The sequence below is a fragment of the Poromitra crassiceps genome (genome assembly GCF_964638095.1).
Source record: "Poromitra crassiceps genome assembly, chromosome: 4".
Lineage (NCBI taxonomy): Eukaryota > Metazoa > Chordata > Actinopteri > Beryciformes > Melamphaidae > Poromitra > Poromitra crassiceps.
Genome location: NC_139626.1, coordinates 23,728,850 through 23,752,821, shown reverse-complemented (window position 1 = coordinate 23,752,821; position 23,972 = coordinate 23,728,850). Strand labels below are relative to the sequence as shown.

The window sequence follows — 23,972 nt, the reverse complement described above, 5'->3', positions numbered from 1 at the left end:
CTGCTGAGCTCGATGATTGGTGACGAAGGCTGCCTGCCTGTGCTCTGCTAGCGTTTATTTTGGCTCTGCTAGTCATTTGTCTCTCTCGCCGCCATTAAACAACACCGAGGCGATGTAAACCATGGAGTGTGACGGATTTGCAACATGATTCAAGGCAGACAGGCTTTGCCAAGGTGTGGGCTATTCTGCAAGACGTGAATGTGTCTAGAAAGGTAGCGTTAAACATGTGAGAGAACGAATAGGTCCAAATAACTTGAATCGGGAACGGTTTGATAGGAGGAGAACAGGGAGGGTTTGTTGTGGTTTTCAGCAGTAACATTACCAGAGAAAAGAGCACAGCCGCGAAACGGTAAGAGTTTGCCATTTTGAGCTTTTTAAGAGTATGGTGAAATTCCAATATTTTCTCGCAATTGATTATATGTTTAATGAAATGTTTGATTGTTAAAGTATCTCTAAGCTAGCTGGTTAGCTAGCTAGCATGGAAGCTAAAGCTCAGAAGTAACGTTACCTAACTATCGTTAGTTAACGCAATACATCTAACGTTAGTCACGTGAATCAAGGCTGTTACCGCGTGCAATACTGTTGCAGATGATAAACAGCTGGCAGGCAATTTTAGTTATTCAATCACAACGCAATTTCAACCTGCCAATGTCATAGAAGATGGCCAACCAATTTAGAGCAGTTTGAGTTGCTGGGCAAACTACATGCATGCTTACCAGGAGATGTCCACATAGTCTGTAGTTTGATTTGGCTTCATTCAAAATGTACCGTTAGTTCTCTACTATTTATTGACCTCGGAGACGGAGATCCACCATGTGAACATAGCTTTTGTTTATGCCTATCTCTGGTTGTGATTTATCAATACAGCTTGACCTAAGGGAAGTATCCATGATGACAGACCAGAAGATGAAATGGTCCTGTGACTACTGCACCTATGAAAACTGGCCCTCTGCAGTGAAGTGCACCATGTGCCGTGCACAGAGGATGAGGGGCCCCATCATCACAGAGGAACCCTACAAAAGCAGCCCTGATCTGGATCCTGGCCTTGAGTGGGACCCTCCCAGGACTCAGAGTGGCAGTGGCCTCCTCATCTGCCCAGACTCCAGTGCCAGGCCCAGGGTCAAGCCAGCTAGCACTGCTGAGACCACTAATAAGTGGTCCTGTCAGATGTGCACCTACCTGAACTGGCCGCGGGCCATTCGCTGCACACAGTGCCTGGGCCAGCGCCAGCGCCAGAGGACCTGCAGCCCCACTGAGTCCCCCCAGACCTCAAGCTGCCGCCCTGCACCCCAGTCCCCCGTGGACCCCTGTGAGAAGTACAACGACAGGAACAGACTCAACATCCACCAGCAGCACTGGACATGCACAGGTTGCAGTTACCAGAACTGGCCCACGACCAGGAAGTGCGTGGCGTGCGACCACCCCAAGCCCAACAACCAAGAAGACATAGAGTTGGCAGAATCTACAGAGCCATCACCCATTATCAATGAGCAGGACAGGGCGAGGTGGAGGGGGAGTTGCAGTGGGGGCCAGCTCCAGCGCCTGAGGAGGTCCCCTCCTACCTCCAAGAGGGAGGTGGAGGTCAAAATGGACTTCCAGAGGATAGAGCTAGCAGCTGGAGCCATGAGCAGCAAAGAGGAGCAAGAGGTCGACTTCAAAAAACTAAAGCAGATTAGAAACCGAATGAGAAAAACAGACTGGCTGTTTCTCAACGCTTGTGCTGGTGAGTTAATTTATTTATGCATCATTACCCATCATTCCTCCATTGGCATGATGTAGTGATTCATTCTGGTCAGTGCATTCCTTAATGATATGATTAGTCAAGGCCTTGAATAGGCTTGGTTAGGCCAGGCTCTATGACTCACCTGAATAGTACTACTGGTACAAAAACTCCCTGTTCTTGTCCCATCATTAACTTCGTAACGTTTTCCATTGTAATGCTAGCTATTTATTTCACTCCGTGATGTCCTGCTCTGTGATAACAGAGGCAGAGCGAGATGCTCCAGTCCGTCTGCAATAGCTTTATTGTTTTGGTCCCAATGGTGATGGTTTCAGTTTCCTAGTTGATTTTGTTACTGTGCAGAGGGTGACCTCACTCATCTATGTTCGATATGAGTGTGTGAACCATTTGGTGTTTTGTTGATTGATGAATGACAACATATGTGTCATTGTTTAGACTCCAAACTTTAGAGTACAATAGAACAGGAATTGTGACCTGTATTTCTAAGATAACGACTTGGCAAGCCCTGTCCTGGCTATAGTAAATATGAGAGATTATATTTCACTAGGTGTTTGTTTGCTGGTGGAAGCCGTCCACTGAAGTGAGATATTTGTCATTACCAGAGGCACAAATGGTGCTGAACTGCAGTGTAACGCAGATGCATCAGCAAGTCGCTAAATGGCGAGGAGGAATTTGATCCAACTGGCCACTGAACGGCCGTGTGTCTGTCTGCCTGTCCACTCCTCGTCTCGCCGGGCCACAGAGTGTCTTTGAGAGAGTGTGTGAGTGCTTCCTGGCCGGTGGGGATGAATGGGCCGTCTGAGCAGCAGAGTGGAGAGAGTGGAGCCCCTGGACTTCCCCTGGCTCGCCGTCAAACACACCCTGTAAACACAGTGGTGCTTATGTGCTGAGCCAGGCACCCAGGAGGCAAAAATAGCCGTGACAAGACACGAGCATCAGTCAAAAAACAAAACAAACGCGAAACATCAACGCAAGCATGTGATCAGCGTCCTCCTGACCTTCGCAGTGATTGCCCCCCCCTCTCTTGTATCTGCCTGGTTGTGGTGTTTGCTGTTGAGGAATAGAACACCTTAAAGTGATCTTTTCTATTCCTCACCCTCACCGATTAGGTTTACATGCACACAATATTCCGGTTTCTTCTGGAGAGATGCAGGTAGAAACAGCAGAGTTTTTCTGTTGAGAATAAACGGAGACGCACTATTCTTACCAGCATCACCTGGTTCATTTCAGGAGCTAGCTACTGAAAAGTTTGGCGTTGTGAACTTGTGATATTTGCGCATATCCAAAAAAATTATATCCAAGTTTTTCATGTTAAAAGTAGGCTACGTTAGGCCAGAGTCATATAGTTATAAGAGTTGCGTCATCTCCATTCACTCCAATGGATTTTTTTTTTTTTACCTCGCAAGCATTTTGGACCTCCGTGGGTGCCACTCTGGGTTAGGCATGTTTCTCATCTCCCGATCAGAAATGTGGGCTTTTCTTTTCGCATGCCAGATGATGGATTATATGATTATATCGCCTCTTCTAGCGCTACTAGCACACATCAGCTGACTGCAAACAGGCGAGAATCGCAAGATGCGTCGCAAACTGCGTTAAAAACCCTGATTGACACGCATATTCTGAATGCGCTGTATACATGATCAAAGAATCCTCCTAAAGCCCGAATAATACTGGAATATCCCACGTCTTAATCGGAAAATGCTAAATTCAAAGAAAGGCCAAATTCGGAAAATGGAACTGGAATATGCAGTTTACATGGTCCGTATCAAATTCAGAATATTGTCATTTTCTGAATAATAGTGGAATATTGTGTGCATGTATACATAGTTTACTAATGCCCCACATCTGCCTGACGTTTTCTATATACTTTTTGTTTATGCCATTGGATCGGAGTTGTGTCAGTCATGTTACATTCACTACGTTTGGGCTCTTCAAAGTGAGATCACCGTGTTTGTCGATGCAGGACAAGCTCAAGCCAAACAGCCCATTAAGCCAAGCACTTCCTCAGGTCTCAGAACTTGATCTCACGTCACTCTTACTGTTCCCCAATTGACGTCTGATGTTTTTTCACTGATGCTTATTTGGGCCCAAATCTGAGGATCCCCTAGTTTTCCGCAAAAGGAAGCAGACACTGTTTGTGTAATATTGTTCCTTAACTTCCTTTGTTTCACTAGCAAAGACTGTAAGCAGCACGTCTTCCTGTCGCAGAGAATATGAGCCTGTATAAAAACATTATACTAACATTTGTGTTGCCCATGGGCACTCTTACACAAGTGAAGTTGTGCACAGTTTTCCAAGCTTCATTATGAAAAAGGTCATTGATAACTCAGTCTGTTTACACTGAAAATGATCTTGTTTTATTCATTTTTATTTAACCTTTATTTATACAGGGAGGACCATTGAGAGCAAGCTCTCTTTTTCAAGGATGCCCTGCCCCAGCATATACAATGATGAAATTGCGGTACATGTAAAACAATACAAATCACATGAAAATCACAGATACAGACAAACAAGAGCAGGTGCAGTCCCTATGTCATGCACCCTGAATGTCTCTATGGAGAGTAGACCAGTCGGTCCAGTTTGAGATGGTCCTGCTGAAGCTTGTTCCATCTATCAGGAGCATAAAAGATGAAAGCGGTCTTTCCTGACTCACTATTCATACGTGGAGTGATCAATCTAATGTGTGTCTGATATCCTGTAGCACTGAAACTTAAAAGCAAAGACAAATACAGTGGAAGCTTTACTATACAAGGCCTTATAAACAAATACAAGATTGTGTGTTGATCTCTTTGAATGGCAAGAGAAGGCCAACCCACTTTTTCGTATAAAATACAATGATGAGTGAGAAACCATCAGCAGTAATAAACCATGCAGAGCACTGTGAAATGCTGCATCAAGAGGCTTCAGCGTGGAAGGTGAAGCATGCATGTACGTATAGCACATCACCATAATCAAAGACAGACATTATTAGAGATTGCACAATGGTCTTTCTAGAAATTAAAACAAAACTTGTTTCTTCAGAGGAAACCAATCCTTCCTTTGTTGCTCGGCAATAGCAGATTTTCGAGGTTGAACACTCTGGTTATCTAATTGGCTAAAAACAGTGTGATTTTGGGAGCAAAGCTATTCAACTAAACGTGTTTGCATCTTGACTACTTTAGCCTACGGCAGAGGTTCTCGAGGGGCTGCCTCCAACTTGCAGTTTCAGGGGAGGCTCAGTGAGTGGAAGTGAAAAAATATGACACTAGTTATTATACATTTAGTTATCAAAACGAGATCACATAGAATATCCTAAATGTGTGTGATTTGGTTGAAGATAGTTCAGAGATACAGTAGTTTTAGTGGGGTTTGAGTCAGAAACAAATAAATGACTTCAGACAGACTGTTTTTATGTACAATCAGAGATGGAAAAAGTACACATATTCTTTACTTACGTAGAAGTACAGTTACTGGTCTAAATGAAGAAAGTAGAAGTACTGATTCAACTTGTTTAATCAAGTAAAAGTAAAAAATTCCAGGCTCTGAAATGTAATCAAGTATAAAAGTAAAAAGTATTTCTCCCAGCTGTTTCTGTGCAAAGCTAACTGAACCTCACGTCATATTAAGATAAACAGAATTTCTGGGGTGGGGACTCTGGAGACGATGAACTGAGCACACACACGGACATACTCCAATTAACGCTCTCCAAGTAGTAGGATTGGCTACAGGTGGTGTATGCTGATGGTATATAATCTCTGGTCATGGATTTGTTTGAAACACAGTCACCGAAGAACTAAATCTAGGAAATGAAAATAAATAAACTGACAACAACCTTCAAGCTTCAAATCAGTTTTGTTGGAGCACGAAGTCCTTCATCACTTGTGTTAGTGGTAGGGAGTGGACTTGAATCAGGCGATGTGTGCCCAGCACTTGGCGGATCCGGATCCGACACACGTGGGCCAGACTGCGAGGACGTCTCTTGGCCTCCAGAAAGACCCTGAGAGCCTCAGGATCCGCCCATTCCTCCAGCTGTGCCGGTCACCACGGCCGGGTCGGCGCCGTGGTCCAGCAGCGTGGTCCCAGCTTTGTCCCAACTTTGAAAACCCCTGGCCTACAACAATCATTCAAAATGAAATAAAGTTCAATTACGGTATAACATTTTAATCTAAAATTATTTACGAGACACAAAATTAATTGTGCATCCACCTGTCCAATGTAGCTCACAATATCCTTCAACGTTTCTTATGAGAGCTCAAACATGCCACTTGCTATCATGCATCCATAATCATCTATTCATGAGCTGTCCTCACGTTCTGTTCAAAGTAGCACAAAGTGAACGTGCACAAACTGTCCTCCGTCTGTCTGCTGTGGCTCTTCTAAGCTATGCTGCTCTGGCTGTCCTGCTTTGTAGATGCCTGGTGGGGTGATAACTGTTCTCACACTGGGGCAGCCAGTGGCTTCATCTAGCACCGTTTGCCCCCCCCAGAGGTCATATCTGACATGACGGCTTGACGTCGAGGGCTAGAGATCACTGTTCACTATGCGCATGCTTCTCGCGTTTAGCCCTTTTCCTCAGCTTGGCCCATTGGGAATTTGCCACGCACTTTCTCCCCAGAATGTTAATATGATTTGGTAGTAGTGACTAAGGACAGTATGATGTGTGTTCACCAGGGCCGCTGCTGGCCATTTGGGTGCCCTAAGCGTAATTGTTTTGTGGTGCCCCCCCCCCCCCCCCCCCGCAAAACTTTCAATAACTGTCAATCGAAAGACTGCAAAATCATTAATTATGAACGATACTAGTGTATCTCACATTACATTACATGTGGCAAACAAACACTTGTTAGAATTACTGTACATGTCAGCAAACAAGCGATTGTTAAACTGTACATGCAAGCAGGGGCGGACTGGGATCATAATTCAGGCCAGGCATTAGATACCAAGCAGGCCAGGCCAATACGGGCTGACGTGTGTGCCGGCGTCCGAAGGGCGGCGGCAAATTTTTTGGGCTGTTTGAAGCCCAATTTGGGCCATTTGAAGCCAGATTTGGGCTGTTTGAAGCCAGATTTGGGCCGTTTGAAGCCCGATTTGGGCCGTTTGAAGCCCGATTTGGGCCATTTGAAGCCAGATTTGGGCCGTTTGAAGCCCAATTTGGGCCGTTTGAAGCCCAATTTGGGCCGACTCCAATTTTACAATGAGATGCACCCACTTTAACCCTGAATAAAGTAATAAAACCACTAGTAAACCAGTAGGCAGCGCCTGGCCTGCTGTTCAGTGAGTGGCCTGACTGAGGGCACAATTTTTTTTTTTTTTTTTTTTTTTTTTTTTGTGCCCTCAGTCACATGATGCCCTACGCAGTCTGCGTACTCTGCGTAATGGGGTGCGGCGGGCCTGGTGTTCACACATTTCACAGTTGCATGTATTCTGTAGTGCTTTTAATGAACATGACAAAGCCGTCTGGGACATAGTGCTGGGGCGGGTTTCAAAAACCAGCTTCCTCCATTCCCAAAGCATAGGCCTGTTTGAAATGATTCTCATTCATTTCCCTCGACACAATGAAGAATGTCAGCTTTGCAGATGTGTTTGAAAGAGAGACAGAGGTGCTTGTTGGCATAGTAGCTTTAATGTGTTGTTATGCCTCATGATTAGCCTGGTAAACTTACCAGACCGTCTGGCCTCGAGCCCTGGCAGGGCTTCTGCCCAAACTGCAAAGCGCACAAGCCAATCAGCGACCTCCCTCGTAGTTGACATCGTACCCGGCCAATCAGGAGCGCCGCTGGGAAAACGAGTAATGGCTGCCTCCGTGCCTGTCCGCCTCGAGGAGTAACGTCGTCGAGTTTGAGCGATAAAGTCCAGTTATTGCAGAAATAGACTCAATAACAACAATTAAACAAGTACAGGAGTATGCAACAGCGGAGTTTCTCGGCGGAAAATGTGTTTTTGCCGTTCTCCCGTCCCGAGTGGATTTGGGTTTGACTGGATCCAACGCTGATGCACACCTGTGCAAACAGAATGTTTAATTATGTTTAAATTATGTCTATGCTATTTGCACCTATGTGCAGTGAATATGTCACTGTATATGCCCTGTTATTTTGCACTATGTTGTAACGGAGTCTACAGCACAAGAATTTCACACGTGATACTTGTACTACGGAGTGACAATACAAATCTTGAATCTTGAATCTTGATTGGCTGAAGGAGTTGTCTGTCAAGGCAAGTACACCTGCCCAACTTCCGCCCCACTGCAAACACTGGGTGAAAGCTTCAGGTCAGACGGTCCCGCAGAACAAAATGAAATGTGAGTTCACGTGACCGGCTGGTTTTGACCAGGCTGCCTCATGATGGAGTGGCAGCCTGACAGCAGTGGTCGTCTGGCACCGGAGCGGTGACAGGTGCTTAACGTGTATGGTTTTCAGGGAACAGCCCCCCCACCCTCGTTCCGTGAGCATCACATCTAAACACTGTTGTTGTGTGTCACCCCCATCGATGTCAAACTGTCTTGAGGAAGCGGGTCCCAGTGTGTTCAGTCAGCTGCCCGTGTGAATGTGTTCAGTCTTCAGTAGAGCTGTGCATCTTCACTGATCTCACGATTCGATACGATTCGATTATACAAGTCTACGATTCGATTCGATTCGATTATACGATGCATCTCGATGCATCTCCGATGCATCGCGATGCATCTTAAATCGATGCATCACTTTTTCCCCAATACATGATTTATTTTTTCTCACTTTCTTTTTTCTCACTGTGTGGCTACTTTTAAAATAAAAGTGCATTTGGAATTGCATTGTATTATGATCCATAATTAAAATAAACAACTGCATGTACTTACATTCTATTTTATTTGATTATTAAATTTTTTTTTTTTTTTTTTTTTTTTTTTTTTTTTAATAATCGATTTTTGATATTTGTTAATCGATTCAGAATCGTCCTATTAAGCATCGCGATGCATCTCTGAATCGATTATTTTCGGCAGCTCTAGTCTTCAGTGTGTTCAGTCAGCTGCCTGTGTGAATGTGTTCAGTCTTCAGTGTGTTCAGTCAGCTGCCTGTGTGAATGTGTTCAGTCTTCAGTGTGTTCAGTCAGCTGCCTGTGTGAATGTCTTCAGTCTTCAGTGTGTTCAGTCAGCTGCCTGTGTGAATGTGTTCAGACAGTCTTCAGTGTGTTCAGTCAGCTGCCTGTGTGAATGTGTTCAGACAGTCTTCAGTGTGTTCAGTCAGCTGCCTGTGTGAATGTGTTCAGTCGTTCTGTGTGAATGCCACACAGAACGACTGAACCAGTAGAGTAAGACATGTATTCATCTGTACCATCTTAATGCCAATATATGCTTTTTCTACTCTCTGACCTCACTTCCTCCCTCTGTGCTGCAGGCGTGGTAGAGGGAGACCTGGCGGCGATAGAGGCCTACAAGTCGTCTGGTGGCGACATCGCGCGGCAGCTCACCGCTGACGAGGTGCGTCTTCTCAACCGCTCTTCAGCGTTTGACGCAGGCGTCACCCTGGTCCACTTGGCCATCCGCTTCCAGAGGCAGGACATGCTGGCCATCCTTCTCACAGAGGTAAGCTTGCCTATAGATCGGGGTAGTGTGGCTATAGATAGATCGGGGTAGTGTGGCTATAGATCGGGGTAGTGTGGCTATAGATCGGCGTAGTGTGGCTATAGATCGGGTTAGTGTGGCTATAGATCGGGGTAGTGTGGCTATAGATCGGGCGGGGTAGTGTGGCTATAGATCGGGGTAGTGGGGAGAGCGCTATATTTTTACCACCACATCGGAAAGGGATTCAGAGGCACCAACTTTTCAAATGTGCGGCGCCTATATAGTTTTCAGTAATGCCATCTGTTTTGAGGAACTGGAGCCGTTAATATACGTTGAGCCAACGGGTTGACCATTCATTGGTTCAGTCTCCTCTGCACACACCTCTGTACGCATGCATGCACTAAAAGCTAAATGTTATGCCTTATACAAATTAAAGTGATAATCTCTAAGATTTCCATTTTCTTCTCTTGGGTGACACCTATGGTGATGAGTGGTAATTGCAGGTGAGATCCAAACAGTGTTGCAATATGTGACATTAGTAATAGTCAGTTTGTTCGCCCATAGTAGTGCCTGCAATGCTAGCAGAGACCGGAAAAAAAGTAGCTTGTTATCCTACTTCACACAAGAGTGTTCGGGAACCTCCAGTAACCTGCAGAGTGAGTATTGTTAGCTCCGCCCACTAGGTGTCACCACAGACACCAAGTTGATAAATGCTGCAATACTGGAAATGCAAAGGCAGTGGCCATCAATGGGCCACTGGCTCAGTCAGCATTGTGTTAACGCACTATCAGAGAGATAGTGAGTTAACAGACATTTATTTAGGTGAACATCTTTGAGATGATCACTTTAAGAGGTCACTTGCGATTTAGTGATTTTCTTTTGGGAATTCATCACTCACAAGTTGGGTAGCGTTCAAAGCCAAACAATCAGGCGGGGGCAAAACACCCAAGAGGAAGGCCCAATCCCAATTTCCTATTCCTATTAACTCATTGAGTGCCAATGACGACTTTAGTCGTCAATTCAAATAGTGACGTAGAGTGCCAAAGACGACTAAAGTCGTCAATTGCGTTTTTTGACGGGGGGATGTCGATCTAAGCCTCTTACATCGCCTCTTACAATATGGGAGCTATTGAATGTGTCTAACCTATTTTACAGAACCCTTAGGTGGCGACAGTGCTCTCCAGATAACAGAAAGGCAAGGAAAAAACAAAGAAGAAGTCGTTGGGGAAACGGAAATCGCATCGCATCCGTATGCATCGATATGCATGAAGCATAACGTTACTGTAGCTGTGCCTGCAGCAGCCAATCTGCTGCCACAATTGAGCCGCTCCGTGTCCGTTGCGACAGCACATCCGCATGATCAGCCGTGGAGTTGTTATTATTCTCAACTGGAAGCATGGTTGCCGGTGACAAACACACGCGGAACGCTGTAAAAAAGCTGGATGTCGCGCACCCTTCACTGTGCACAGCAAACTCAGCAGAGAGCCACCAGAGACACTCCCATACGGAGGAGGAGTGTGCAGTTGAGGACGCAGAGCAGCACACAACACCCAGACAGACCCAGACAGCAGGACAGGATTGGCAAACGCAAGCCAGAATATCCGATGCCCACCAGCAGCAAATCAAGACCAGCAAGAAGCTGCAACCAGCAGCGCACGCAGGGGCCAGCGCTGCTGGTTGCAGCTAAAAAATATTATTCTGCCAAACAAAATTCCCTGGCCTTCACTGTTTTATTGAAGGAAATTATTTTTGAGGTGTGACTACTACATTAGAAAATATTAGCTTCAGAGTCAGTGATGTGCTTGAAATGTTTAATTTCACAAAAGGCTCATTATCTCAGCTTCTAGAAAAAAATTGCTGTTTTTGGTTAAATCAAGCTATCTTCTCCGGCTCATAACTAAAGAACGGAAAATGGGATCAATAAACTTTTTTTTGCAGATGATAGAAGAGAGTCTCATCGTTCTTTGTGCGTGTTCAGTGTTTACATAGTAATATCACACAATATTCTGTGGGCCTCGAGAAATCACTGAAAACGCTCTGAAACTCTGGCACTGGGAGCGTCCGTTCTCCAAAAGTGGCTGGCACTCAATGAGTTAAACACTGCAGTTAAACACTGCAGTCAAGCCAGCCCTCACGTCGGAAAGCACGGTCATTCTAGCCCCCACTTGTTTTGTGGTGCGACGCATTACACGTAGGCTGTATCTTGATAAAAACAACTCAACAACGATATTACCACCGAGAATTATGGCATTTCGTAACAACGTTAACAATGTTATAATATAATAATAATAATATGGCTTGACCAGCACGGCTACTGACTATCGATAGTTAGCAACAACAAATGTGTTAGGCTCCAAAACGGAAATCCATAAAATTACATTTAAACTAAGATAATACAATGGTTATCGTAATTTCTACATCTATATTATCAAGGAAATATTTGTAGGGATGCTTTTTTCCTCTCCTTTTGAATTGACAGACTGGACGGAGCTTTGGCATACTGCTGGCCCCCACAGTCTGAAGACGTATCTGCCTTTAAGGGCTGTCCCATTTTAAAGTCGCAAGATAGCCCTTAACACTTAGTTTTGAGGGCTACTAAGATTGAGGGTTGAGCTTGAGGGTTAAGATTGAGGGTTAAGAAAAGAATTGGGATTGGGCCGAAGTCAGAAGTGTTCCTCTAACTATTCAAGGTCGTCTGGATGGCGTTATTCTGTGCTTCTGTATTTCAAACACGTAGGCCTATCATTGTTAAGGCCCAGAGTGGACAATATATAGCCCATAATGTCTATCATTACAGCAGAAGTGCACTTTGAGGATTAGCTAGCTAGAGGATTAGCCAGGGTGCAATTCTGCCATCGGTCTCTAATGGACGTGGTGCCATAGAGTTGTGGCCGTATGCAGGGAGGGTGGAGCCTGGCTCCAGACCTCCGTATGCAGGGAGGGTGGAGCCTGGCTCCAGACCTCCGTATGCAGGGAGGGTGGAGCCTGGCTCCAGACCTTCGTATGCAGGGAGGGTGGAGCCTGGCTCCAGACCTCCGTATGCAGGGAGGGTGGAGCCTGGCTCCAGACCTTCGTATGCAGGGAGGGTGGAGCCTGGCTCCAGACCTTCGTATGCAGGGAGGGTGGAGCCTGGCTCCAGACCTTCGTATGCAGGGAGGGTGGAGCCTGGCTCCAGACCTTCGTATGCAGGGAGGGTGGAGCCTGGCTCCAGACCTCCGTATGCAGGGAGGGTGGAGCCTGGCTGCAGACCTTCATATGCAGGGAGGGAGCCTGGCTCCAGACCTCCGTATGCAGGGAGGGTGGAGCCTGGCTCCAGACCTTCGTATGCAGGGAGGGTGGAGCCTGGCTCCAGACCTTCGTATGCAGGGAGGGTGGAGCCTGGCTCCAGACCTTCGTATGCAGGGGGGGTGGAGCCTGGCTCCAGACCTTCGTATGCAGGGGGGGTGGAGCCTGGCTCCAGACCTTCGTATGCAGGGGGGGTGGAGCCTGGCTCCAGACCTTTGTATGCAGGGAGGGTGGAGCCTGGCTCCAGACCTTTGTATGCAGGGAGGGTGGAGCCTGGCTCCAGACCTTTGTATGCAGGGAGGGTGGAGCCTGGCTCCAGACCTTCGTATGCAGGGGGGGTGGAGCCTGGCTCCAGACCTTCATATGCAGGGGGGGTGGAGCCTGGCTCCAGACCTTCATATGCAGGGAGGGTGGAGCCTGGCTCCAGACCTTCGAGGCCACGCTCACACACGATGCAGTTTGAATATCAGGCTAGGGAGGCTGGGCAGTGATTAGCAAAGACACAGAAGGCCACATCTCGTTGGACGGAGACAATAATTGGCCTGTGTACTGCCTCCATGTAGGGAGTAATGCCATTGGCATTCTGCAAAATATAGACATGACAGTGTTTGATCTTGAGTATTGTGAATAGTTATATATTTTTTTTATTTCACTAAAATATTTAGTAACCCCCCCCCCCCCCAAAGTATTTTAGACCAAAACAAATATTGAGTAAACTCCAAGCATTAAATTATTTACAAAAAATATGATTATATTATATTATTTACAAAAAATATTAAAAGAAATATTGAGTAAACTCCAGCATTAATTATTTACAAAAAAAAATCGGCTGAAGCAATATGTGAAACGGGTTGTTCGCTCCTCCTTGCCTTTTTAATGTAAACTATTAGGACGACAGATGGAAATTAGCTTCTTGCTAAATCTGGTGTACTCATCTCTCTTTGTTTTGCACACTGTCCTTTATAAACTAAATTATTAATAAAAAGAAGTGTCAATGCTCATATCCTGGTGTGCACTGGATTATAAATGTTATTATAGGCCATGCAGCCATGCTTAAAATGCAACACAATTTTATTTATTTTTTAAATCCTACGGGGGGTCCCTGCTCTGTTTCACTATCAACCAAGGGGTCCTTGGGCTGAAAAAGGTTGAAGACGTGTGTGTGTGTGTGTGCGTGTGTGTGTGTGTGTGTGTGTGTGTGTGTCCCAGGTGAACCAGCAGGCAGCTAAGTGCATGCCGTCCTTGGTTTGCCCTGAGCTGACAGAACAGATCCGCAGGGAGATTGCGGCCTCACTGCACCAGCGCAAGGGAGACTTCGCCTGTTACTTCCTCACTGACCTGGTCACCTTCACCCTGCCTGCAGGTGAGCACTCTGCCCACTATCTAGACTAGAGAGAGTGACCTGGTCACCTTCACCCTGCCTAGAGGTGAGCTCTCTGCCCACTAACTAGAGAGAGTGACCTGGTCACCTTCACCCTGCCTAAAGGTGAGCACTCTGCCCACTACTGTAACTAGAGAGAGTGACCTGGTCACCTTCACCCTGCCTAGAGGTGAGCTCTCTGCCCACTAACTAGAGAGAGTGACCTGGTCACCTTCACCCTGCCTAGAGGTGAGCACTCTGCCCACTACTGTAACTAGAGAGAGTGACCTGGTCACCTTCACCCGGCCTGCAGGTGAGCACTCTGCCCACTACTGTAACTAGAGAGAGTGACCTGGTCACCTTCACCCTGCCTGCAGGTGAGCACTCTGCCCACTACTGTAACTAGAGAGAGTGACCTGGTCACCTTCACCCTGCCTAGAGGTGAGCACTCTGCCCACTACTGTAACTAGAGAGAGTGACCTGGTCCCCTTCACCCTGCCTAGAGGTGAGCTCTCTGCCCACTACTGTAACTGGAGAGAGCAACAGTGGCAGTCAAGGATAGTAGAAATAGACAGAGCGATGCGTTGTAAAAGCATGTCAAGAGGAAGTGAGGACATCAAATCAAGGATAACTGGTTAAGGAGTGTTGCACGAAAAGGAGTAGAGAGAAAGAGACAGAGGTGGAGAGACAGACGAAAAGACAGATCTCAGTCTTAACATTAGTCTCAACGCTACTTGATGTCCGTACATGATGATTGACGCTGCTGAACATTACAAGCTGCATTTACTCTGCCAAGGCAAATTGGGGGGTGGGGGGGTTATATTCATAATTCAATTTCACGATCATCCGTAGGATTCTCCTCCGAATGATATAAACGTGCACCATTTCAGTGAGCCTTGTTGGCATGGCGTTTGTGGGAGAAACAGCGGCTGGTTGTCCCTGTGGCATGCATGACGTGCACTTTGCTTTTCAGAGCTACTAGTTGTATTCCGTTTCAGAGCCGTCATGAAAGATTATATAGGGTTGACGACTAGTAGATGAAAAAAAGTGTGTGTGTGTGTGTGTGTGTGTGTGTGTGTGTGTGTGTGTTATGCAAAGTATTTCTGTGCAGACTGAACTTGGCCGCAGGCCAGCTGCAGGACTCTCTTTCTGTGCGTCTCTTTCAGACACAGGCAGTGCCATTCACTATTGAGCCAGAGAATAGCCAGCAGTGTTCTGGCTCCATGTGTACAGTTCAATACACACACACATATACACACACACACAAACACACATACACACACACAAACACACCATGCTGCACAGAGCTCATGTTTACAGGGTCCCATTGACCAAATGTCAACCGCTGAATGGCATCACGAAAGCCCTCCCCCCTCTGTTTGTCATTAGGTTGTGTTGCCTCTGGTGCAGTGCTGCCATTGGCAGGTCATAATAAGCATGAAAATCCAATACTTTCCCCCATGTATCTTTGCAGATATAGAGGACCTGCCACCTGCTGTCCAAGAGAAGCTGTTTGATGAGGTGTTGGATCGCGATGTACAGAAAGGTACCCAACATTCACACACACAAACGTATCTGCACCTATCCAGACCTGCCAACCTGCACGCATTTTGTGTAGCAGGCGCGCGTTTTGACAACAAAGTATGCCGGTACGATTTGTCAAGCGTAAGCGTGTCGTGTGTTGTGAATCTACGTCATCATCCTGTGGCGATAACCTGACCTAAATCCAAATGACCAAAAGAATGAGTCTATCTATGCAATCAGAGGCAGAGTAGGGCGGGTCATGACTTACGGCTTGTGCACACTGGAGCAAACTTTTTTTGCGTGTAGACGCCTGGTGTCGCTTGTATTGGATACGTCGCCAGGTATCCCAGCATGCTTTGCAAGGCGGTGAGTGGCGGACAGCAACGGCGAGAGGAGGGACCAATTTGAAATGGACCAATTGAAGACGGAAAGACAGCAAGACACCCAATCAAGCTGCAGCACCAAGCGATGAGCCAGGCGATAGCAGGCGTCTACACGTTTGCTGCAGTGTGCATTCTAAATCTAAAATAAACTTTCAAAATAATATGAACGTTGTTAGAACTTTTATGAAAAGCTTTTAAGCGTTATTTATTTAGCCCCCTTCCCGACATGCTAGGTTGACATGGATGGTCTCAATCGATTCCTTAGGTCTAGTTTCATAACGGTGTAAGGATCATCACCCTAGCTTTAAAAATGAGCCTGCCGAGCCTCTGAAAGACGGTAATATCAGCTGCGGAGTTTTAGGAGCCTCGATCTGCCGCTTTGCTCTCCGGTCGCCACTCGTCTCTTCCCATTTCAATTAGACTAAATGAGCTTTCCCGTTTCCCTCCCACGCACTTATCCAGAGACACTCCCAGGACTTCACCGTGTCTGTGCGGGAGTGGGTGGGTGAGTGGGCGTGTCTGTGCGGGAGTGGGTGGGTGAGTGGGCGTGTCTGTGTGGGAGTGGGTGGGTGAGTGGGCGTGTCTGTGCGGGAGTGGGTGGGCGTGTCTGTGTGGGAGTGGGTGGGTGAGTGGGCGTGTCTGTGCAGGAGTGGGTGGGTGAGTGGGCGTGTCTGTGCGGGAGTGGGTGAGTGGGCGGGAGTGGGTGGGTGAGTGGGTGTGTCTGTGCGGGAGTGGGTGGGTGAGTGGGCGTGTCTGCGGGAGTGGGTGGGTGAGTGGGCGTGTCTGTGTGGGAGTGGGCGTGTCTGTGGGAGTGGGTGGGTGAGTGGGCGTGTCTGTGCGGGGGTGAGTGGGCGCGTGCTGGCACACTGCTTGTCTTGAGTGTTGCACTGCAGGTCTCAGAGGAGTCTTGCAACCTATTTAAGCCTTCATAAATTGGGTTACAGGGGGGAGATGTTCTGGGTTTGGTGGGTTTTCATAGGGAATGGTTGAGGAATGAGTAAGGGCATGTTGAACTGTTTTGGGAGAAAATCCACTGAAAAGCAGGTTGTGTGCTGCTCAGGGTGGGAATTTCGTCATTTTAGGGAATTTTGTCATCTGGCCTTCAGTGTCGCAATTTTTTTAAGGCACAAGGCCACATGCCTGGGCACAAAGGCCATTTCTCTATTGACATCATGAAGAGTGATTTTTCTGAAATGTGTTAAAATGAGCCAGTTACACAGCCTTTGCATAGGGCAGGCTACATTAAACTGACTGATGCTTTTAAAGCAACTGACAGTAGCAGGCTGGTAGCAGGGCACTGCCAAGGTGGCCTTAGGGATCTCAGGGCATCACGGCCAGAGGGAGGGGCAAAGGAGGCCATGGCCTCCATGTAACTCCCACCCTGGTGCTGCTCACTGCAGTAGCTGCCACCATCTGCAACTCCCATAGCACATCTAATGTGCTCCCATAATGACTCCTTGTAATCAGACTCACTACTATCAACTTCTCAACCAGTATTTTATGGTCGCATGGATTATACGTATTGCCATAAATTGTCCGCGCTGCTTACGTAGTATGAAACTCAGTCCTCTTTGTTGTGATGGTCAGCTCACCAAAAATGCAGTCGACATCACGTGTTGTTCTCGTCAAAACACGCTCGCTCCCTCTATTTACTGCCAAAGATTTGTTGTTGGCAGTTTGACAAAAGCAAAATAGCGTGAACACGGTCTAATAGAATGACTGAGTGGCTAACAATGTCACCTCTCCCCCTGCTGTGTTGGTCTGTCTGTCATCATATAGAGTTGGAAGAGGAGTCTCCCGTCATCAACTGGTCTCTGGAGCTGGGCACGCGCCTGGACAGCCGGCTGTATGCCCTGTGGAACCGCACAGCGGGGGACTGTCTGCTCGACTCTGTGCTACAGGCCACCTGGGGCATCTACGACAAGGACTCCGTCCTCCGCAAGACGCTCCACGACTGCCTGCATGACTGCTCACACTGGTGAGACACCAGTGAGCAGCCTCTCTCTGGTCACTGAAGTCCTGGAAAACTCACTGAATTTGAAAAAAAAAAGTGTTCACCAGCAAAATATTTATAGGAACACTAAACTAGCCCCGTGAACCTTTGGGTATCTTCCTGAACCGATTTCGATTCCTGGGGTCACGATTCGATTCAATATTGATACTTGATTCAAAATTATTCTTGATTCAAAATCTATTCTTGATCCAGAACATCGGGGGATTTCAGGATCTACTCCAGTCCGCTGTGTGCTAAGAAAGGCGGTGTGGAAAATTATGGCATGAAAGCAGAATAAAGTGTATAAGATTATGTACCGGTAGTTTTTATTTGAACAGGTTTTATCAACTGATTGAAATAATGTAAACACAGTGCACACAAAGGCAAACCTAAGTCAAAAGCTAACATTTATTCATGCTAACCCTAACCCTCAAGAAAAATAAGTTGAAGTTATCCACCTTATTCCTAGCTGCCATGATGCCTTACGTGAAATATGGGTCCTTCTACCAGTGTAATCCTCCCAGCCCCCTCCCACTGTTACGTTGCTGACACGACACAACATCGGCCATCTGTAAACCATGTTTCAAAGCTGCAGGCGAAGGGAGCAAATCACGTCCAGCTTGGCCGATAAATATCCAGAGTTGTTCAAAGAGCAACAGGTTAGCGGATGTGATGGATAACATTATTACATTCCCTCAAATAAGTCTTCAAACGAGTGTTATTTCTTTGTGACAAGCAACTTTTTTTTTTCCAGCGTCGGGAGTTTTGGCGAGGAAATGCGAAGTTTGCGAGTTTAAGAATCGTGATTTTTTTTTTTTTTTCTATTTGAAACTAGCTCCACCCCCTGCAGTTATGGCTTTGAAAGTCCAAACTGCTGTAGTTGCTGTTGCTGTATTCCACTCTATAGATATGACTTAACTAAACAGTCCTGTTGAGAGGGCCATTGCAGTCATGCCCTGCTGGGAGTCATTCTGTAGCTTGATTTGAATACAGGCTCAATAATCAAAGGACCTTTACCTCAATATATTTACATACTTCCCTCACTCAGTCAAATACTGGAGATTTGGCTACTTAAATAAGGGATGATGTCCTCCTGTGTGTGTGTGTGTCTGTGTGTGTGTGTCACTGTGTATGACTTTGTTTGGTATGTGTCAGCAGGGTGTCTGCACTGCGATGCCTTCACAAAGTAATGTTTTAAACTGAATTATGGAGATTCAAAGCCTTAGAAGGTTTTAAAAATTATGCAGCCATTGCATTTGAATTTCAGATATTAAGTACTGTTTATGTATTGAAAATCTCCCTGCTTGCACAGACTTGCACTACAGCTACTTATTCTCTATTTGGGCTTATTTTAAATTGGTCCGAGATTGTCATTAACAGAATCTTGAAAAGTCTTCATTGTAACTTTCAGCAGCCAGTCACACAGCTAACGGATGTGTTGCTTTGTGATGCTTTTGCAGGTTTTATTCCCGCTGGAAGGACTGGGAGTCATGGTACTCGCAGAGCTTCGGCCTGCACTTCTCCCTCCGAGAGGAGCAGTGGCAGGAGGACTGGGCCTTCATCCTCTCTCTGGCCAGCCAGGTATTTAAGAAGTGTAGTTAGGAACAGGGGGTTATTATGTGTAGGAGAAATTAAATGTATTTGAAGTTGTCAAGGATGGACTCACATTAGTTGTGGGGAGAGAGTCTGAACAGTATTAGTCATGATGACTGAGATATGCGTTGTAAAAGCATGTCAAGGCGGAAGTGAGGATATCAAATCCAGGATAATCCATGAAGGAGCGTTGCTGCACGGAGACAGACTCAAAGACAGATCTGTGGAACTGTGTGAGAAGAACAAATAGCTGAGCAGGAAGAGGGCGGACATAAGCAATTAAGAGAGATCCACTAAGATGTACTCGTAGGCTGACAGCTCATCTGCCCGCCGGCTGGCAGTGGCACGCCTGCTGATGCGGCGCTCCTTCGCAACATGTGATGTGGGGATTACAGCCATTTAGCTGGGGAGCCGCTCCCCCAGCAGTACACACAAACACGACAAAAGCTACCGTGCCATCTCTGCCTGTGAGCGAGCCGTGCAATCCAAGGGAGAAGATCAGCCTTTGTATCCCTTAGATGACTTTGAAGTCTGATTTTTAACATGAAATGTTGTTGTTGCCAAGATGGGCTATGTCATCTGCTGTAAGGATGAAATGTAAAGCATTCGCACTGTATCAGATGGCACATTTGAGAGGTGGAAAAGAGAAAGGTGGCTGGTAGCATGAGATCAACTGAAGCAAACCTGCAATGTGAGTTCTGCAGTACAAGTGTCACTGTTCTCCGCCCCTTCACTGTTTTTAGTTGTCCAAAAATGTAATATCCAATTGAAAAGTGCACACATATGATTGCATCGACTACATCACCAATCACTTATGCATTGTATCCTTTTTGGTGTCTTTCCCCCCCTCCCCTCCCCCCCATGCAGCCCGGGGCCAGCCTGGAGCAGACCCACATTTTTGTTCTTGCACACATCCTTCGCAGACCGATCATCGTCTACGGAGTGAAATACTTCAAGAGTTTCCGCGGGGAAACGTTAGGCTACACACGTTTTCAAGGTGAGCCGGCGTTGGGCTAAACTTGGAGATTTTTTAAGGGTATTGTTACATTTAAATGGTCACTTACAGTATATATACGGGCTATGTGCTTATCGTATAGATGTTTGACGTTTCTACAAGTCGGTATACTGACTGGACCTGTAAAACACATTAATTCCCCCATGGGTGTGGCTACAGGATTCTAACTCGATATACTTGGACCATAGCATGAAATGAGGCCCCTAATCACATCACATGTGGTCTGTGGTTATTGGTTATTTTTGCCTGCCCATAGCCTCTTTTATAACCTGGGAAGAACAAGCCAGAGTTTTATGAAAGCTATAGCTGGCCCAGAGCTGGGCATTCATAGCTGCTAAGTAACACGGACGTGAAATATATTGATGCAAGTCAGTCTATTGTACTGTACTGGAATGCAATGGAATTTGGACAAAACATAAGGAGCGATGACTCGGTACACTGCGGTTAAGATCGCTGCGAACTCCAGCACCTCACTGAGCAGCGTAAAGGCATGAAAAGAGAATGAGCTCTGACGAGCTGCGGGGGAGCACAGTGCCTCCAGTGCATCCAGTCTGCATTGCAGGCTAATGGGCCAGTGTTTGTTAGTGTGTCTGTGTCTGGGAGGCGGGCCCAGCAGAAGGCAAGTCAGACAGGAGGAGGGAGGGCGGGCGTATTCATGGAAAAGCCAGGCACCAGGCTGCACCAGGGAGCGCAGAGCATATCTCCCTGCTCACTGCACTGCACAATGGGCCAGTTGTTTTCCCGTTAGCTGCAACACAGCCACTGCTGCTGTCACATCAGACACTAGATGTCGCTTGGCCCCGAGTGGCATTCACACACAGTGTAATTTGAGGGTAAACGTGCACGGCCAGTTCCGACCAGGCGGCTCCGATGTCAGGGACTTGGGCTGCTGTCTCGGCCCGCGGCAGTTCCCAGCTGGTCCGACATGGTCTGAAAACCCTGCGTGTGTCTTCTCAGGTGTGTATCTACCTCTGCTATGGGAGCAGAGTTTCTGCTGGAAGAGCCCCATCGCCCTGGGCTACACGCGGGGCCACTTCTCGGCCCTGGTGGCCATGGAGAACGATGGCTACGACAATCGCGGCGCCGGCGCCAACCTCAACACGGACGACGATGTCACAGTCACCTTCTTGCCGCTAGTGGACAGCGAGAGGAAGCTGCTGCACATTCACTTCCTGTCTGCACAAGAGGTATGAATCGATCCGAGTCGCGACGCCGTGCGCATTACGCAGCGGTGGTTTCCTCGAGAATGAGAATTTGCGATGTCCGACTGTGGTAGGTTGTCATTACAGTAAATACGTTTCAGTCTAATGCAGTGTTTTGTCTGTGACTCAGACGGGCAACGAGGAGCAGCAGGAGAAGCTACTGAGGGAATGGCTGGACTGCTGCGTGACAGATGGAGGCATGCTGGCAGCCATGCAGAAGACCTCCCGCCACCGTAACCACCCCCTCGTCACCCAGATGCTGGAGAAGTGGTTGGACAGATACCGACAGATCCGCCCTTGTGCCTCGCTCTCTGACGGAGAGGAGGAGGAGGAGGAGGATGAGTGAGGGGGGGAGGGAGAGAGCCGGTGACGAGGAGACTGGACAGCCACTGTGGCTCGTGGCCTCTGGAAGAATACCTTACTATCAAGACCTTTTTTTCCCTTTCCTCAGATTGTAAATCTTCGACTTGTAATAATGCATGTGTTCTGTAGGCTTTGTGATGGAAAAGAAAATGCCAGCACCAAGGAACAGTCCTGATAATTTCAGCACATTCGCTCTGCTTTCCTTAGTTTGTCCCCCCGTTATGATGCAGACTTCTTCCCATTTGTTTGGAAAATACTCGCAATACTCGGCCAGAGAGAAATACTAGTACATATAGGAAAGTATATTTAAGGAAATCCCGAAGCTGCACTTGCTGAGAAGTTTAATTTACAGAATTGCCTGACAGAAATTTTGCTTAAAACCGAGCGCGTTATAATCCTTGTGTGTCTATTAAGGTTTAAAGAGCACCTATTTTCCTGATTGTTAATCCCGTTGCAAGCCTTCTGCAAAAGCCCTTCTAAGGTTGGATTCTATTTATTTGTTTAGGAGGGTTAGCGCGCAGAGGCTAGCCCGTTATCATGCCCCCGTTTTCCTTTGTGTTTCGTTTGATTCATGCAATCTTGAAGAATATTATGTTGCACAGATATACATACATTCTGTGAAGAGAAGAAAAAACTACAAGTTTACTGACATTTTTATGCGTGATTTAGTACCTCATTTTGATGTTAGAGTGGGTGGCGGTGACGCTGGTGGGGGAATGAGAAAACCAAACCCTCTGCCTCTTTCAATGGAGTGCATTAACATTAAATTTGACTCACTCACATCCTCATGGTTGTCATGTGCATGTTTTTCCATCCCCAGTTCCCATGTGTTTGGGTTGGTGGTGCCAGGACTGTATGTCGCTCAGTCTGTGATTTTTCTTATAAGGTATACAAAACACAGTCATATATACAAAACACATTGAGTCATATATATTGGAGAGGTATATTTCAAAAAAGATTATTCATCAATTATATTGATATAGTCAATAATGCAGACACACACACACACACACAGTTTAAAATTAACTAGACCAAGACTACCTGAACTCATTTAGTGTGTAAGTATTTTAATTATCGAAGTAAATGAAGTAGAAACAAGTAAATTGTTGAATCAAATGTAATTTTTGCACTGATCTATCTTCATTTATGGTATGAACACTTATTGTTTCTAAAAAAAATAATCCCCCCCAAAAATCTTATGAAAAGTAAGATTTTAAGACTACAATCCCATGTTAAGATGGACACTTTTTGCATTGGCCACATGGCTCCCTTTCTGAAAAAAAGACTAGTAAAGCAGAAGTGGGTGTTTATCGGAAAACTTGGCATTTTGCATTCTTGATGTTTGATTTTCAAAGTACTGTTTTAAAAGTATTTAAGCCCTTTTTTGGATTAAGTGGATCCTTACCTCTCAGGAAAATGTGCCGTGCCATCTCAGGCTATCTTATTTTTCTATTTTTTCACATATAAACAACATGCATATCTGTGTTTTGTCAACCCTGTTACCGACATAACAATTACTGTTTGAAAAGGTTTTAAATCCGTATTTAGAACAAATCTGATATATTATGAAAGATAAAGTCTCCCTTGTTACACTAAGTGTGTTTGTAAAGTGAGAATATTGAGGAGTTTACTTTTTTCCCATGGATGAATATGCCCATTTACCGGTACATTTGGCACTTTCACAGCATCTTCTGTTTAAGAAAAAGTTATGTAAACAAACTATTAATACCCAAATTTCTTTGAGTGGATTACTGGTACTTTTTACTTAACGCATAAAATTTGTTTATTTTACATGTGTCTTTTCATTTATTTTTTTTATATTAGAATATTATACAAGTAACAGGGCTGACAACAGTTAGCATATTGGTTATACTGCATGTTTAAGTTATAGTTATGGATGTAATAGGGTTATTTATGGAGTTGTAACGGAGTTAGTTATGTGACATTCATAACCCTTTAATTCAACATTACTAATCAGAATATTTTGGAGACAGATTTAT

The 23,972-nt window shown here is 46.1% G+C and overlaps 1 protein-coding gene across 1 annotated transcript; it reads left to right on the top strand.

Moving 5' to 3' along the window:
* Positions 1 to 99: 99 nt before the first annotated feature.
* On the top strand, positions 100 to 23,674 carry zranb1a (zinc finger, RAN-binding domain containing 1a). Its single transcript, XM_083636088.1, has 10 exons — positions 100 to 349; positions 868 to 1,723; positions 9,088 to 9,275; positions 13,749 to 13,902; positions 15,374 to 15,445; positions 17,586 to 17,784; positions 19,260 to 19,380; positions 20,260 to 20,389; positions 21,365 to 21,594; positions 21,740 to 23,674. The coding sequence occupies exons 2-10, from the start codon at positions 889 to 891 to the stop codon at positions 21,953 to 21,955; spliced, it is 2,145 nt and encodes a 714-aa protein (XP_083492214.1). The 5' UTR covers positions 100 to 349; positions 868 to 888; the 3' UTR covers positions 21,956 to 23,674.
* Positions 23,675 to 23,972: the final 298 nt, after the last annotated feature.

What these genes read in the sequence shown, in the direction of transcription:
- zranb1a (XM_083636088.1), top strand. Translation starts at nt 889, where the DNA reads ATGATGACAGACCAGAAGATGAAATGGTCCTGTGACTACTGCACCTAT. An exon ending in TGGCCATCCTTCTCACAGAG is followed by an intron (nt 9,276 to 13,748) that starts GTAAGCTTGCCT and finishes TGTGTGTCCCAG; the next exon opens with GTGAACCAGCAGGCAGCTAA. An exon ending in CACCTTCACCCTGCCTGCAG is followed by an intron (nt 13,903 to 15,373) that starts GTGAGCACTCTG and finishes GTATCTTTGCAG; the next exon opens with ATATAGAGGACCTGCCACCT.